This window comes from Zonotrichia albicollis, chromosome 4 (genome assembly GCF_047830755.1).
Source record: "Zonotrichia albicollis isolate bZonAlb1 chromosome 4, bZonAlb1.hap1, whole genome shotgun sequence".
Classification (NCBI taxonomy): domain Eukaryota; kingdom Metazoa; phylum Chordata; class Aves; order Passeriformes; family Passerellidae; genus Zonotrichia; species Zonotrichia albicollis.
The window spans coordinates 28,554,479-28,570,098 of NC_133822.1; the positions used below are offsets into that span (position 1 = coordinate 28,554,479).

General features: G+C 38.6%; 1 protein-coding gene across 2 annotated transcripts in view; it reads right to left on the minus strand.

Annotated features, from left to right (window-relative positions):
- Positions 1 to 15,620, minus strand: part of VWF (von Willebrand factor) — a 127,563-nt gene that overhangs the window by 42,733 nt on the left and 69,210 nt on the right. For both annotated transcript variants that reach the window (XM_074539258.1, XM_014270907.3), the window contains exons 30-33: positions 14,763 to 14,906; positions 7,068 to 7,211; positions 5,796 to 5,960; positions 3,471 to 3,514 (exon numbers count right to left, since the gene is read on the minus strand). In XM_074539258.1, coding sequence (XP_074395359.1) covers positions 3,471 to 3,514; positions 5,796 to 5,960; positions 7,068 to 7,211; positions 14,763 to 14,906 — 497 coding nt within the window. The remainder of the gene's footprint in view (positions 1 to 3,470; positions 3,515 to 5,795; positions 5,961 to 7,067; positions 7,212 to 14,762; positions 14,907 to 15,620) is intronic.

Genomic DNA, 15,620 nt, shown 5'->3' on the forward strand with positions numbered 1-15,620 from the left:
GAATACCTCCAAATGTGGGAAACAGCACTTCCCAGAGTTCTCTCCAGAGGTGAATCCAGAAACACCAGTACAAGTGAATTGGTGCTTCTGTGAGCTGGGTAACATTCCTTGATATTCACAAGCAGAAATGTGGAGAAGAAAAGAGAATTGATACTGGGTATGGACATCTTCCATCCTGTCCTCCACAGTTTAACCATCATTCCCATAGAAGAGAAGAAAAAAGAGATAAAAATACCTAGGTAACAACATCATTCATGGATAATTCTTGTAATTATGAAAGTATTACTCTGTATCTCTGAGCTAGAGGATGCCATCAAGTCTAAACAAGAGCTGCCAGATTTGCAGCAACAAAAAATTACACATTAAGTGCAGGTTAATTTACTGGACTTGTTTTATATGTTTCAGGACTTTGAGAAGGTAACTGAAAGTTGCTTAATACATTTTTCAGACTTGTGAGCCTAGAGAAGGCCATGAAAAAGTAATAGGAGGAGCTTTAAGGACAGCAAAAGTATTTTTACAGAAAGAGATAGAATGCTTTTTGATTACAGTTGTAATCCCTCCTACAGCTCACTGAAAGTGGAAGCACCTGGAAGGGTACATATACAGCTGTGCAAGTCTGGCTTCCATACATACTTAATTGGTTTTAGTCACTCTTTAATAGGACATTTATTAGAAAATATCTAAGAGCTGGACAAGAACAGCAAAGCACAAGACATTTAAAAAAAATTAAAATTGAGGGATAAAAAACCCCCAAGAATCTTAGTGCAGAGAAAAACACAGGGACTCTGAAGACAGAGAGCCCAAATCCCAATTGATATGAAACTGTAGCAGCAAAGGAGGACAGAAAGGAAAGCAAAATCAGTGTTTCTAAACTGTGAAGGATAAGTCTGCCAGAACACTGCAGGAAGCCCCAGACTTCCTCTCTGAGGGAGCTCTGAACCAACAGACCTGGACGTGCACACTCTGTGTCTTGCTGTGCATCTGCAGGAGAGAGACCCACACACCTCAGCAGCTCCCTTGGCTGTCATCTCTTAGATTAGATGAGGTTATTTGTTTGTTTGTCTCTTCTTTAAGCCAAGAGCTCAACAATACTAGAAAAGTCATGGTAATAGCTCAGGAACATGGGGTTTGCCACCTTAAACAGCCTAGAAATGCAAATTGCTTTACAGATCACTTCATGCGGAAATATCACTATTATAAAACAAAAACCTACACTTTTTTACCACCTTTATGCCTGCTTCTAAATTTCAAAACAAGACTAACAATGAAAATTAACTATGTAAAAAAAACCCCAAATCAATACCTAATTTATTATACTTGTCCTGATATTCTGCCAACCCCCAAATTAAAACATTAAACCAGCGGTTCTTTACACAGCCTATGTTTGGCACTCCTGCAACTCCTTACCACTGGACCTGATGAGTACTAAAGACTTCCAAGGATTCAAAGAACAGCTGAACAAACTCACAAAGGACAAAACTATCAAGTATTAGCAAATACAAAAAGGTGCCACTTGCAGCCCAGAGTAACAAATTGTTTATGGCTAGGACAGTTCAGGGAATTTTTATACATATTTGTTAACATTGCTTCCCTGGCTCCTATTTTTGGCCACACAATAGAGGGGGTTGGATGGATTTTTGGCCCGATCCAGCACATTTGATCTGCTACTAACAATTACCTTAATCAAGAATATTCCTTCCAAAGTCACTTCCAGGGTAGGGGTAATAACAAAACAAAACGTGAAAAAGTAATAAATCATAATATTCCAAACACTGATAGGATTTAGGCTGAGATTTTTGATCCTGAGAACTCAGATTTCCTCTCAAACTGCAGGAGACCAGTTCTCACAGTCTCCAGGTGTGTGACAGACATCCCAGTTGGGGAGCTGAGCCTCCTGGAAGAATTCTCTGAGCAATGCCTGAAAGATTATGAAGCCGATATAAAAGCCTGTGTTGTCTGACTCAGGGAAGGAAGAGCCTTGGTTGTTCCTTCCTGTGAATTTGTGGGCTGTGCTGGAAGAGGGGAACAGAACAGTGGCACCTTAGGGCCAGTGAGCCACAGCAGAGGATGCTGCACCACAGAGGCAGGAACTTCCACAGTGGCCTGTAGGCTCCATGGGAAGGATGCTCCAGAAGGCTGTGGCCTCACAGTGCGTTCCAACACCTATTTTTCCTGGCTGACAGAAGAGGCAACTCAAAATCCCCCTAAAGTATGCCATTTGAAAGTGTGGCTCATATGGACTGGAGGCCAGTCTATTTCCTTCTAAAAGCATTTCAGCCAGAACAGAAATTGTGCTTTAAGTTTATAACCCCCAAAAATGAAACCTGACATGTCTGAAACTCAAATTTAGCCTTCCCAGCACTTGTCTATACATAACCATGTCTGCTTCTAGGAGCCCAGAGGCTTGGTCACATTCAGTTCAAACAAAATCTGATTTTTTGTTTCTTAATAAAGAAGTTTTTCAAGTTTAGTTTTTGTTTTTGTTTTTTTTTTTCTTACTTAAGCTGTCAGCCTCAAAGCCATCAGATTATACTTTGTGTTTGATTCAGCTAAAGCCTTTCTGTATTCTGATCAGATGATTGAGGCCAACTACATAAAGCAGCTTTGATATATTTCCTGTGTTTAGGTAATTCATATTCACTTATTAGCCATACCCTTCCTTCACAGTCATGTCTTCACAAGGGAAAAACCAAAGGAATATTTTTTATGTATTGGAATTCCAAGATGAATCCTAGAGTAGAACTCATAACTGATCCCTACTAGAAAACACAGCTCAAGCGTACACTAATATTTTTAAATGCATGTAGTACGATATACTCTGAAAAACCTTGGCATTTCACCTAAGATGAAGAATCTGAACCATTTATAACATCTGGAACACCAATTTTTTAGAGTGGGATCACTTTTGAGAGATCAGACAAGCTTACTTACACTTCTAAGCATTTTCTCAGGATTAATGAGAACTTTTGCACAAACAAACTCCAAGAAATTTGATTTCCTTGCTAAAGAAATGGTTTTATCTAGAGAAATAACTATCACACAATAATTATCTTCCTGTAAAATTGCCATAGGAACAAGGTATTTGTAATTTCAGCAGAAGGACAGTGGCTGGACAATGAGGTTGTCCCTGCACATGCACCTTTATCTGGCCACTTCTGTCCCAGAAGTCCTCTCACCAAGAAATGAAAATGCATTTTTGCTGTCAGGGAAGACAAACATTGTCACTGTTCTGCAGTGGTTCTGCACTGACTTCAATAACATTCAACACTGCAAGATGAGATAATGTTAAAGGAAGCCTCCTCTGTATGCAAAGTTATGCCACCAGCTCAAAATCCAACATTTTCTTCTTCCAAAATCATTCTTTATATTGTCTCATGCTTTTTGTTTTAGGTTAACTGTGAAGATATTCATGTTCTTGTATAAACTTTGCAACTTAAAAGCCATATGGCCAAAGCAGGCAATGCACTTACTCTCTTTTTGTTTCCATCCTCATCTATGCATTCTCTGACTGGGTCTGAAAGAGAAGCAGACATCTTTTAGTGATCCCATTCCCTTATCAAGCCTTTTAAGTGATGATCACAAAATACAGATTGCTTACTAAAAAGCTTAATTTAAGTTGTGAGAAGTTTGGGGGTTTTGTGCTAGAGTGTGTGAATCCCTACCTGAAGATGGCAGGCATTTGTCCAAAGAGCATAAGAATAAGTCAAAGAAGGCATAAACAATGACCGTGGTCCCAAAATACTCTGTGAACAAAAACTGGGCTGCAATTCTACAGCACTTCTTGTACAGCCACAGCTCTGCCTAGATGGTGCTTAAAGGATGACCATGGCTTTGGCTCTGAGGCACAGTCCAGCCTTACCTCACAGTCTTGTGATCCATTGAGGACACTCGTGGGAATTAGCAAGTAATGACAATTTCCACACTCACATTTATTAAATTCAGGAAGATCAATACAGCATAACTACACAAATAGCTGTAATAAGAACACCCAAATTCAGTTTCCTTACATTTAGCTATGACTGTGATGAGCATTTTTTTCACATAATCAGTTAAACAGTCACAGGGTATACACTGAATTACAGCTTCTATGTTCGTATGCTTTCACTACAAACCTAAAGATATTTTGGAAGCAATTTCATTTTTGTACCATGGCATGACAAAATCTCTAGGATATTAAGACACTGACTAGCAAATTCTTTGTAGAATACTAGACTATGCTACCCCTATATACACTCTCTGCTCTGTCTTTTCCAGGATAAGTAATGTATTTTGAAATCATTTAGGAACTCTTTAAAACCTTTTTTTAATGGTATTATTTTTGGTACACTTCCATACAAAAGGCAAGACTCCCTCGGCATGAGAAATCTAACTGTATGAGTCAAGAGGGGAAAATTATGCTTCACAGATTGTATGAAATTTATGTAAAACAAAACAAACAGGAAAAAAATCCAAACAAAAAAATTAATCCCCACAAAAAAAAAAGTATTGTTTTTTTGCCCCCTAGCAAAGTCTTCACCATCAGCAAGAGAGCTAAATTTCTCAGATCTTAGGTGCTGAATATGTCTATAGTTCAAGTTTGTCTATAGTTCAACAGCTTTTTGAGCTGTTGGAAAAGCTTTCATAAAAAATACAAAGCTTTCACCTCCAGTACTGATAGGTTATAGCACAGATTGCTATAAGAAAATAATTATTCATTCCAAATTTCTGCTCTCCATCCTAAATCTTGGATAAATGTAATTTACAGCAAGAAAAATCACGTTTTACAGTGTGAAGAGAGGAAATGCATCTTTAAAATTTTTTTTTAAAAGAGAGGAAAGAAAATGGCAGCTGTTTAAATCTAGAAAATGGCAGCTGTTTGATTCTCTGGAGAGATTTTAAAACGCCAGAAATGATCCCAGTGGAGGCTGATCGGATATCTCCAAGCTGGACTGTGAACACTCTGCAACTTCCTCATTCTCACAGCTCCTTGATTCCACAAAAAAAAAGTCCATTTATTGTAGTGGAGATGAAACTAAGCCCTCATAATGCTGGCAAAAACCTGTGCAATGACTAACACCACGAGGCAGTGGCTTGTGGGGAGAACATGTGGATGTTATTGGAACAAGAATAACAACAACAAGATGAGGGACAAATATCTATATCCAGATCAAGGAGGTAAAGAAGTAAAATCCTGGTCAGTGTTGAAGCAAGGTTCCTTAGAGAAGAAGCGTTGTCATCTGTAAATAAGTGAATGCTTGTTTAAAACACTTCACACTTTTTTTCCCCAGTATCTGTTTCCCTGGGAAAGGAAATTCTTTATTATTTTTCTTTTTGCCTTCTATTTTGGCTGAATTTTCTGCAGACATGCACATAACAATGTCTGAAAAACACATAACTTGAAATCTTTGCTCACAACATTTCTGAAACTTCTGAAACACGCCTCATTCATTCATGACAGCTTCAACTTTCCTGGTGTCCTTCAGTTATTGACCAGTCCTGAGTACTGATTATCAAGATTTTTACCAAGATTGATTTTTATTAAGACAGAAGCTTGAAAGTTCAGGCCCAAGCAGTTCTAAAAACTTTGCTGGAATTGGGCTAATTGGAATAGCATCTGAATATATATTTAAAGGGCTGGAATTTGGTTTCACACCTAAGTTATGAAGGTGGTCTAGGGTCAGCATTTGTGATGGTTGTCAGTGGAACATTCACAACAGAGCATCTGATTGCCTTCTCGTATCAAGAAAAGTCATCTGGTTTTGTATTTCAATTTTTGTGTTTTGTTCCAGACACAAGGTCATGACTTTTGGACTCACCCATGCACACTTTTTTGATAAATTCAGTATTCAATGTGATCATAGTGGATAAATCTTCAAAATTCTGGAGCTTCATGATTCTGTTAGCAGCAGATGGCCCAGCCAAAGTCCTTAGCTGTCCTTCATCATATCTGTTCCCAATACCAACTGGGAACAGGGATACTCCTAGGAAAAGAGAAGGAAGGGTTTGAAATAGGCAAGGCACAGGAGAAAATCATTGCTTATGGACATGGAATGGAAGTACTTAAAGAATGTGGGACTTGGTACTGCTGGGTTAATGGTTGGACATGATAATCTTAACGGTCTTTTCCAACTCAAAGATGACATCACTTTTATTTTTTCATTTGTTTCCAAAAAAAAACAGAACTGGGAAAAGCTTTTCTCCAACACTTAATTTTCATGTGTTACTTGCATCATTTCCCTCACATTGGCTAAAGGCAACTAAGGGCTGAAATGGTGCCGCTCTAATCTCTCTCTTAGCTAAAATGAGCTCTATTAGTCCTAAGCATAATAAGATCATTCATGATCTTATTATGAAATTAAACAAAACAAAACACAGCTGTAGACTTAATGACATCTTCACTCTTTTTTAATGAAAAAAAAAGAGAATCTCAATATACTGTTTTCTTTCTTCAGTTACGCAGCAATTGGATTCTTTTCAAACCATTTAATTAAAAATAACAGTTGATAGTTGTAATACAGTCCATGCCTTATTCAATACCTCCCAGAGCAACCTGAGGAACCTGAGTTACTGAAAAAACAGCCAGAAAACTTGAAAAATCATCAGGCAGCACATTGATAGTAAAAGTATATTCCTGTAGAGGTCAGTGAAGAATCTGATAAAAACCTCTAATTATTATTATAATTATTATCTTTATGATGATTATTTCTACTTATCATTATTATTATTACTAGACTGAACCTTTCAAGTTTCACTGTACTGCAACAATACTGAATTTATGATATTAGATCCCATTTCTGTTATTCTTGTCTACCCACACGATTGCAGAAAACGATACGCTACTAATTTGTAAGTCCTGGGGAAGCTGTCAGCCTTAATTGCAGATGGGTCCTCGATTTCCCAGTACCTCAAAGGCATCTTCATGGGCCATGTTTTTTTCATATCTGTTCCTTACCACAACACTATGCACAGTAACTCCAGAACTTATATGAACACACCAGTGTCTTGTTTTTCCATCTTTTGTTTTAGCTCATTACTTAAAACATAATAGCAACTCTACTAATAAATAGTGACAGTGAAACGGGGTTTACTGTTCACTCTTGCAGAAAGGGCAGCAGCCTCCACAGCATCTTGTGAGCTCGCCGACATGATGACAATCACAACCTTTGATGCGCTGGGTCTGCCCCCATGAGATTCTGACATCACATTCTGGACCACAAAATCAATGGCATTTCCTAGGAAGAAATTAAGAGAGAAATGAGAGATATAATAGAAAAGTCACAGGAGACCACAGAACTAAATTTTATATTGCTTTCGTGTGTTACACTATTAGATAATGAAAAATATTTATTTTTAAAAGACTCTTAATGTCTGATTTATTGCAGCAACATAAAAGATCACAGCTATTAAAAACCTTCCAGTATTTATTAAGACATCCAAACACAGGAGGACTCCACCTGTAGACTATCCCAGTCTCTGCAGTGATAGGAATTTTTTTCCCTTTCCTTAGCCATGATAACAAAGTTACGCTCCTCACTTAAGTAGTTACCTTTCCCAGAAATATTTCCAGCCTTAAAGAACAGAAGACATTGTAGAGATTATATTCCTGCTTCAAACTGCCGAGCAACACTGACATCCAGTGGCAAGCTGATACACAGCTTGGCATCATCCTGAGTTATTCACACAACTTGTTCTGACTCCTATAAAAGATCTAGTGCTTCCTTAATTTCACCAACTTTCCCTAGGGGTGTGAAAAGCCTACCTTGCCTCAACACTACCAGCAAACTTTCTGAAATTTAAACTCTGTATAATCCATGATACAACCAGGTAATCCTTATTAAAATAAAAACAAAACAAAACAAAACAAAACACACCAAACCCCACAAAACTCGCAAAGAAATTCTACCTGAGCTACCAAATCACAAACTAGCTTAAAAGGGAAGCTGCTGCCCATTCATTTTACATCTGCGAACACTCAGGCAAATTTTGTTGATAATTATGACCTCAGCAAGAAAGCAGTTTGTTAGCACTTGCATTTAGACATGTACTTGCACAAATATTTACACTGGGAATCATGATATGCAGCTTTCTTAAAAGCTTCTTTGGGCTTGGAAGTTATCAGGTCAGGAAGTAGAAATGAAACCGGGTGACTGATGTGATGTTCAGGGAAAACAGTGACTGGTGAATAATAAACACTTGAAAGAGTATTTCCTCTGAGTAATCTGCAATAACTGTGGAGCAAAAATAGCTTTGCCTGAAGAATTTACTGTAACAGGTTTGCCTGAGGAATTTATAATAACAAATGCATTTGTAAAACACTGGAAGTCAACCTGCAGATAATTCACCAGTGCAGCCCCAGTACATCTCAGCGCACCTGAACACATTGTACTTGATATCTTCTTGCACCATATCACTCACACCATTTTAGTGATAGAAGAAAAAACCCTTTTCCCAAGCTGCTGCAAGCATGGACAAACTTTAGGAATCTCACTCAGCACATTGATTATTGATAAGGCTTGGAGAGCTAGGATTGTTCAGCTTGGAGAAGGCTCCAGGGAGACTTCACTGCAGCCTACAGTATTTAAAGAGAGCTTATAAAAAAGAATGAGAGCACCTTATTGTAGTGGTAGGTAGGGATAGGACAAGGGGAAGAGTTTTAAAGTAAAAGAGGGGAGATTTAGATTTGATGTGATGAAGAACTTTTTTACTCAGAGGGTGCTGAGGCACCAGTGGCACAGGCTGCCCTGGGAAGCTGTGGCTGCCCATCCCTGCAAGTGTCCAAGGCCAGGTTGGATGGAGCTCTGAGCAACCTGGGATAGTGCAAGGTGTCCCTGCCTATGGCAGGGGGCTTCAACAATGCAACCTTTGAGGTCTCTTCCAACCCAAACCCTTCAGTGATTCTATACCATGGCAACAGCAGTTGGATATTCAGTGAAAACCTTGACATTTTGGATGTTTTTCTACTTGCAACAAAACACATTTTAAAACACCATTATTTGTTAGGTGATGATTGCATTTCACAAGCTACTGTTCCTGACCACAAAAAAATAACTAACCTCAGGCATTACCTCATGATGTTCACAGCTTTCCCACAATCCTTTCTACAAATGATTTTGTGTCTGTCAAGGTAAATGTTAGATATAGAATGGCACATTAGCTAGAAATAACTAAGGATAAAACAAAATACAGCAAATAAATATATTATAACTATATTCAATATTCCTGAGATTGCTTCTGGATGGTCACTGTTTGCACTGGATGGCCAGAAGATTGACTCATTCCCCTTTGGTCCTACAATTACCAAAAAAAAGCATTTAACCTTCAAACACATTTTAAGTTAAACTTTTGTGCAGTAAGAACAACAAATTATTTTTCATTCATTTGTGAAGAGTACTTGAAATTTCTTGGTTTTTTTAATGACCCTTTAACTCTTGCATGGTTGGTGTGGTCAGCAGCCAGTCCAGCTCCATTTTTCTTCTTCTCACATTAATTTTAAAAATGTTCAGAAACTCCATACATATTTGCAAACTGAAAAAAAATCCATTCATTTATAATTCCTCATCATGAAATCAAGTACTGTTGTAATAGAATCAGTGACTATTTCAAAGGCCCCAAAAGCAGTTACTCCATGTAGTTAATTTAATGCATGGAAAATTGGATTTAGCACAGTAAAAACTCTTTGGACTTCTCCCTTTATTTTTAAGCCAGCACTGGAGAAAAGAGCCAGGTGTCTGAAGACATCATCAAATGAACGCTTTTGTCCTGCTAGAGGGATTCAGAAAGACATCATATCCCAAGCTGGAAGCTGTCACTTCTCAGCTCTTTGTCTCTCCATATCACCATAGACGGAAAAAACAAATCCCTCAGAGGCCACAATAAAAACTATTCACAGGTAAAATCAACCAACTTCAACATTTCCCTACTGAGAGACTGCAACACAACAAAGACCTGACATTTTCATATCAGTAAAGTAAATATGAGTATTTACACTGAATTAAACAACACCGTGCACAAGGCTTTATTAAGACTGTAAAGAGTTTTCACAGCATGAAAACATAAAGACAATCTCAGAATGGTTTGGGTTGGAAGGGACCTTAGAGATCATCCAGTTCCAGCTCCTCTGCCATGGGTAGGAACATATTCCTCTATCCCCAGTTGTTTTCTCTCATTTTAGCCCTTCCTTCAGCCCACCAAAAGTGGTGAGCCCCCAGCAGCCTTCCAGCTCAGTCAGTAGGATATGACTGCCACTCACTAGGCATGTCCAGGGAAAAAATACAAATAAATAAAAAGGAAAAGCAAAAATCCAATTGAACCATACAGGCTTCTTTAGAAAGGACAGACCAATCAATCCAAGCACAGAACAGCATCTCCCTGACCTTCAGTGCTCATGTTTGGAATAATCATTAAATAATGACTATGAACATTTGATGCTGAAATTCTGAGAGTCAGAAAAGGCTTAAGAGCCTTTTCCTGGTTGACTTGACACCTGATAGATTTTAAATTTAGACTTGTATTCTGAAGTTACAACTCAGAATGGTTCAAACAGAGGCTCCTGCCTCTGGACTAAATGGACATAAACAAGTTTTCAGGACAAAAGACAATCAGTTGAATAGGTTTGGAGGTGTTTACTATGACTCTACAGGGAATTACACTAGATTCTACCTTATTAAATAGTTTCATTAATGATTTGGATGGAAGATTTAAAATGTGTAAAAAGGCATGTTAATCTGAATCACAGATATTGGATTGGGAGCAATCATGGACATCATGGAACTAACTGAATGAGCACAAAGTGCACTAGAAATATTTAAAATATATCCAAGAAATAAAAATGAAGATTCATCTCAGAATTAGCCAATCTGAACATGCAGACATTTAATGTTTTGGTGGATGCCTCAGGGAAAGCAAAAACTTCCTAACAGAAACATTTGCAATTATTTTCTTTGGGTCTGTAGAGTTGTGACAGACAAGGGATTTCAATTAGATGGAGGTTCCTGCTGGGAACTCATAATCTGTGCCTTAAGTGGCCTCAGTGTTTTTTCTAACATTTCTGCAACATCTTGACCAAAAAAAAGTACCACAAGAGATTTTAATCTCCCACAAATCCTGAAAGCAGTCTGGGAAAGGAACGAAATAGGAATGGTCCCTCAGAACTGGAACTGATACAGAAGCAGCCAACACTGTCTGGACGGTGTAAGTATTCCAGACTGCAACTAGTTAACCAAGGATTTGTCTAACCAGGAACAACTCTCTACAGTGATAATCATAGAGTCATAAAATCACAGAATGGTTTGGGATGGAAGGGACCTTAAAGATTATTTCATTCCAACCCCCCTGCCATGAGCAGGAACACCTCCCACTAGACCAGGTCCATAAACCTGAAGCTGATCTTTGTATCTTAATTTAGGCTCTTCACTTGGCACTGCACTGAATTGGGATTTTTTCACTGAAAATAGCAGATTATTTTCATTTTGAAACAAATATTGCAACATATTGAAAACTGATCCCACAGTGCTTTAGGTGGTCAGTTCTTGGCACATGAATATTGACATTTTGGCATTAACACACATTAATTAACGTGTGCTGAACTTTTCATGAACAGCACAAATCTATCAGTCCCACACCACTGAATTGGACGGGCCTCAAAAATATCTCCTCTACAGGTCACAAATCCTGCATTTCTCTTACCACCAAGGGCTTCTGATGAAGCCAGACTCCACCAGAAGCTCATTTAACTCGCAAACCTTGTAAGAAATGAACTAGAAAAAAAAAGCAAACAAAAACATCCCCTGAAGGGCAGTGAATTAAAACAGCTTGGGGAAGATATTAGTGGTACCTAAAAATGGCTTCAAAAAGGAGCTGGCACCAACAGTTCAGCAATATTTGTGGGGAACAAGTGAAGGCTTCTGTCGGTGGGTGGGAGCCCTCTGATCAGGACAGCTGCTGGCTTTGGGTGACAGGGGGCAAGATTTTGGAAATTCAATATAGAGTGCAATATTTGGGGAGAGATATGAATAAGGAAAAGTGTTATGGGGTGTCGCAGACATCTTTTATGAAAAATCCTTTCCTTAGGATTTTTCCTCCTGAGAAGCTGAGGCCTCAGGAACAAAATGTAAACATTGATTATCTGCTGCTGCAGAATGCAACAGGTGGATCTTTGATTGGCCCACGTTGGATGTTTGTAATTAATGGCCAATCCCAGCCCAGCTGGCTCAGACAGAGAGTCTGAGCCACGGGCCTTTGTTATCATTCCTTCTTATTCTATTCTTAGCTAGCCTTCTGATGAAATCCTTTCTTCTATTATTTTAGTATAGTTTTAATGTAATATATATCATGAAATAATAAATCAAGCCTTCTGAAACATGGAGTCAAATCTTCGTCTTCCCTCAACCTAAATCCCCTGTGAACACGGTCACAATGGGGAGCCTTTGCTTCCAAAACCAGAGGGGAGGTTGAGGAGAAAGACATTGATACCTTCTGAATCCTGACAGCAAAGCTGAATGCTACTAATCAAATATATTAATAATGATGGAAAGTTGGAGGAAGAATACAAATTTAAGGTTTGGGTTTTTTTCTTGGAGGGGGGAAATATTTCTTTCCCTAAAGATGCTTTTATACAGCTGAGTCACATGGAACATACTTCCTCCAAAATCTGAGGCTGAGGCAGGAAAATGTCAGCCTAAAAGAGCAACTTTTACAAGGGCTATAAGGAAGCAAAATAATGTTTTTGTAAAGTGTTAAACAGTATTTACTGTAGGGATTGCTCAATCTGCTCCCTGTGACTCTCCAAAACAGCCACAAATGGTGAACAGAGACACATTTACGTGATTCTCAGTTGTCTTGCACACATCACTTTTGTGTTTAGTTAGTTTCCTTTTTTTTTTTTTTTTTTTTTTTTGGTTGTTTCTTATGTGAAGTTGTACACTATTTCATGACATGTGAATAGCCCCAGAGGTGCTTCTTGATAGGTTATTGGAGCCAAGATTTGCCTGATGTTATTGAATGGCCCCACTGCACAAGCATGGGAAAGATTTGTGGTATAAGCTGCTCTTTCTTGTTCTTTTTATGCCCTCACATACTCAGTAGTTTTTCATTATTTCTTTTTACTAAAATCTCTCCTGGAGTTTCCTTATGGCTAAATAATGCAGGAAAGGGAATGCTTTCTACAGTAAGATTTTTGCAGTGGTAGCAACAATTGCCCTCTGCACATAGAACTTTTTGGACCAAAAAAGCACAATTTGGATCAACAAAGAGGGAATAAAGATTTCACTGAATTGTTCTGCTACCATCAGGTAGCCAGTGCAAATAAGAAGAAACAGCTCTGGTCTGATAGCAATTATATTTTTTGATGGGTAAATTCAGATCAAGCAAAGGCTAGAAAAGATCTCCTAAGAAAATGCAGCATCCAAACTGGGCCATCTACATTTGTCAAGCAGCCTCTGCATTTCCAGAGGCCCGAGCACAGACAGAAGGGCCTGAGTGACCATGCACTTCCTGGGAATGCTGTCTCCTGCACAGCCAGCCACATTCATACACATCACAAGGTGCAACACAGCACCACATTTTCATGACTTCATTTGAGAGGAACTACTTCTACTCTATTTCACTTTCATTCATTATACCACATCCTCGATCACGGTCTCTGAGCATTTTCCAATGAGACATAAACAAATCACTAATGAGGATGTCATGTGGCTGCCTCTTCCATTTCATTTCCCAAAGGTTGTGTTTGCTCTGTTTATCCTGCAGTTCCATGAGGCTTTCTCTACACATTACATAGAAGGCTTCACAAAACTTATCTATTTGTATGCAACAATTCATCCCACAACGAGCCTGTAGAAGTCTCATCAGCCATCTGGTATTTTTATTTCTCCAGGCTGAGAAAGCAATCAGAGCTAATCCTCCTGTGAACTATGGAAGTCAGGTTTTATTTCGCACTTCTCTGTACAAATAACTCTTTATAGTCCAAAGACTCCAAAAATCTGCATATTCCTCAGCCCTTAAAGGACCCTGATGCTAGGTGGCTGCCAGAGTAAATGTGGTTCCAATCCAGAAGAACAAAATTCTCAGGGTAGCTGGTGTGAGATGCTGTAGGAGAATAATTTTTTGCTGAACCCTGCAACTGATATTTGTGTGTGCACCAAGATTCCACAGACCAGTGGGAAAGCTTTTTCGCACATGAAAATGGAAGTGGACCTGTCTGTCTGGAACAGAGGATAGTATTTCACAAGTAACTCTTCAGCTGAGGTGTTGTCTTAAGCAATCCTTGTTCTCTGCTCCCTGGCACCATCCCCAGTCTTGTGTCAGCCCAAGTCCCTGTGGAACCAGCATGGCAACTTGGGTAAAGGAAGTGAACTACACAGAATATAACTCTTGTTTTGCTATTTTTCAACCAGATGGGTTACACTGCCTTAGCACAAACATATGGTAAGGGCAGCTCATGAAGCCAGTATGTGCAGCTCTGCTCCTAAATGTCTAATCAACTAACCAGCAGTGAAAGGTAAATGATCAATGTCCTTACTTCTTCATTATGCTTTGCTTGCTTGAAAAATACTCTGAGCATTACTTCAAGGCTTCTTTCCAAAATACATTAAAGACAAACCACAATTTTTGTAACCTATAAATACATTTTAATAGAGAAAACTGAACCATAACAAGAGGTTGAACCTTAACAGGAAATGCCACCACAATGACATAAATTGGTCTTGTAGCCAGCCTGTATTTAGCATTCCATGTGGTTTTGCTCCTCCCCTTGTTTAAACACCAATGTTCACAATATCACTCACCTAATCTGGTAGGACCTTGCTCCCTTTGTTGAATAGACTGCACCATCTCTACAAGCCTGTCAGTCTCTTGAGGCATGTTCCATGAAATTTCTAGATTATTTTCCCTGGCATACTGAAGAACTGATACATGAATTGAAGAATTGCCTGAAGCAGAAAATAAAGACTTTAGGCAGTGCATGTGAATGTCTTAAAATAAATCTAAAGAAACGTTGGCATTGTGATTTACATTAGGCACAACCGGACAATGGTTTTCCATCAGAATGTGAAAAGACCAAAAGTGAACTATTCCCTGATGAAAAAACCTCCAAGTACTGCTGTAAACAGCTGCTTTTCTATCAGGAGTCAGCATGCAGTATTTTAGCCCAGATCAATATGACATTAACTGGAGAATTTTGTTTCCTTGATCTCCATTCAGGATTATTTCTTTTCCATTTTAAAATTATCTAAACATCCCCTCTTTTTTTTTTTTTTTTTTCGTTTAACATGCACCTTGTTTTGCACAAGCAGTAGATTGATGCTCCATTTGTCAGATGGGCCAAGCTCCCTGGATTATTTCATGCACAATTCTCTCTCTCATACAGCACTGGAGTGATGTGCATGGAACAAAGTGAATCCAGGGAGCTTGACCTGTGAAGGGGAATGAAATTATTGTCCTCTCTAACATCCTGATTATACATTATGTAAGAAGTACAAATAAAACTAATAACAGTGCATTTATATAGACAGTTTGAAATACCAGATTTGCAAAATTAAACCAGGCAAAATGTTGTCTATAGTGATTGGCTATACTTCTCTTCATGGCCTCCTACTGAAGGTATTTATGTATAGAGCACAATGAGTCTTTATAAATGCTTTGTA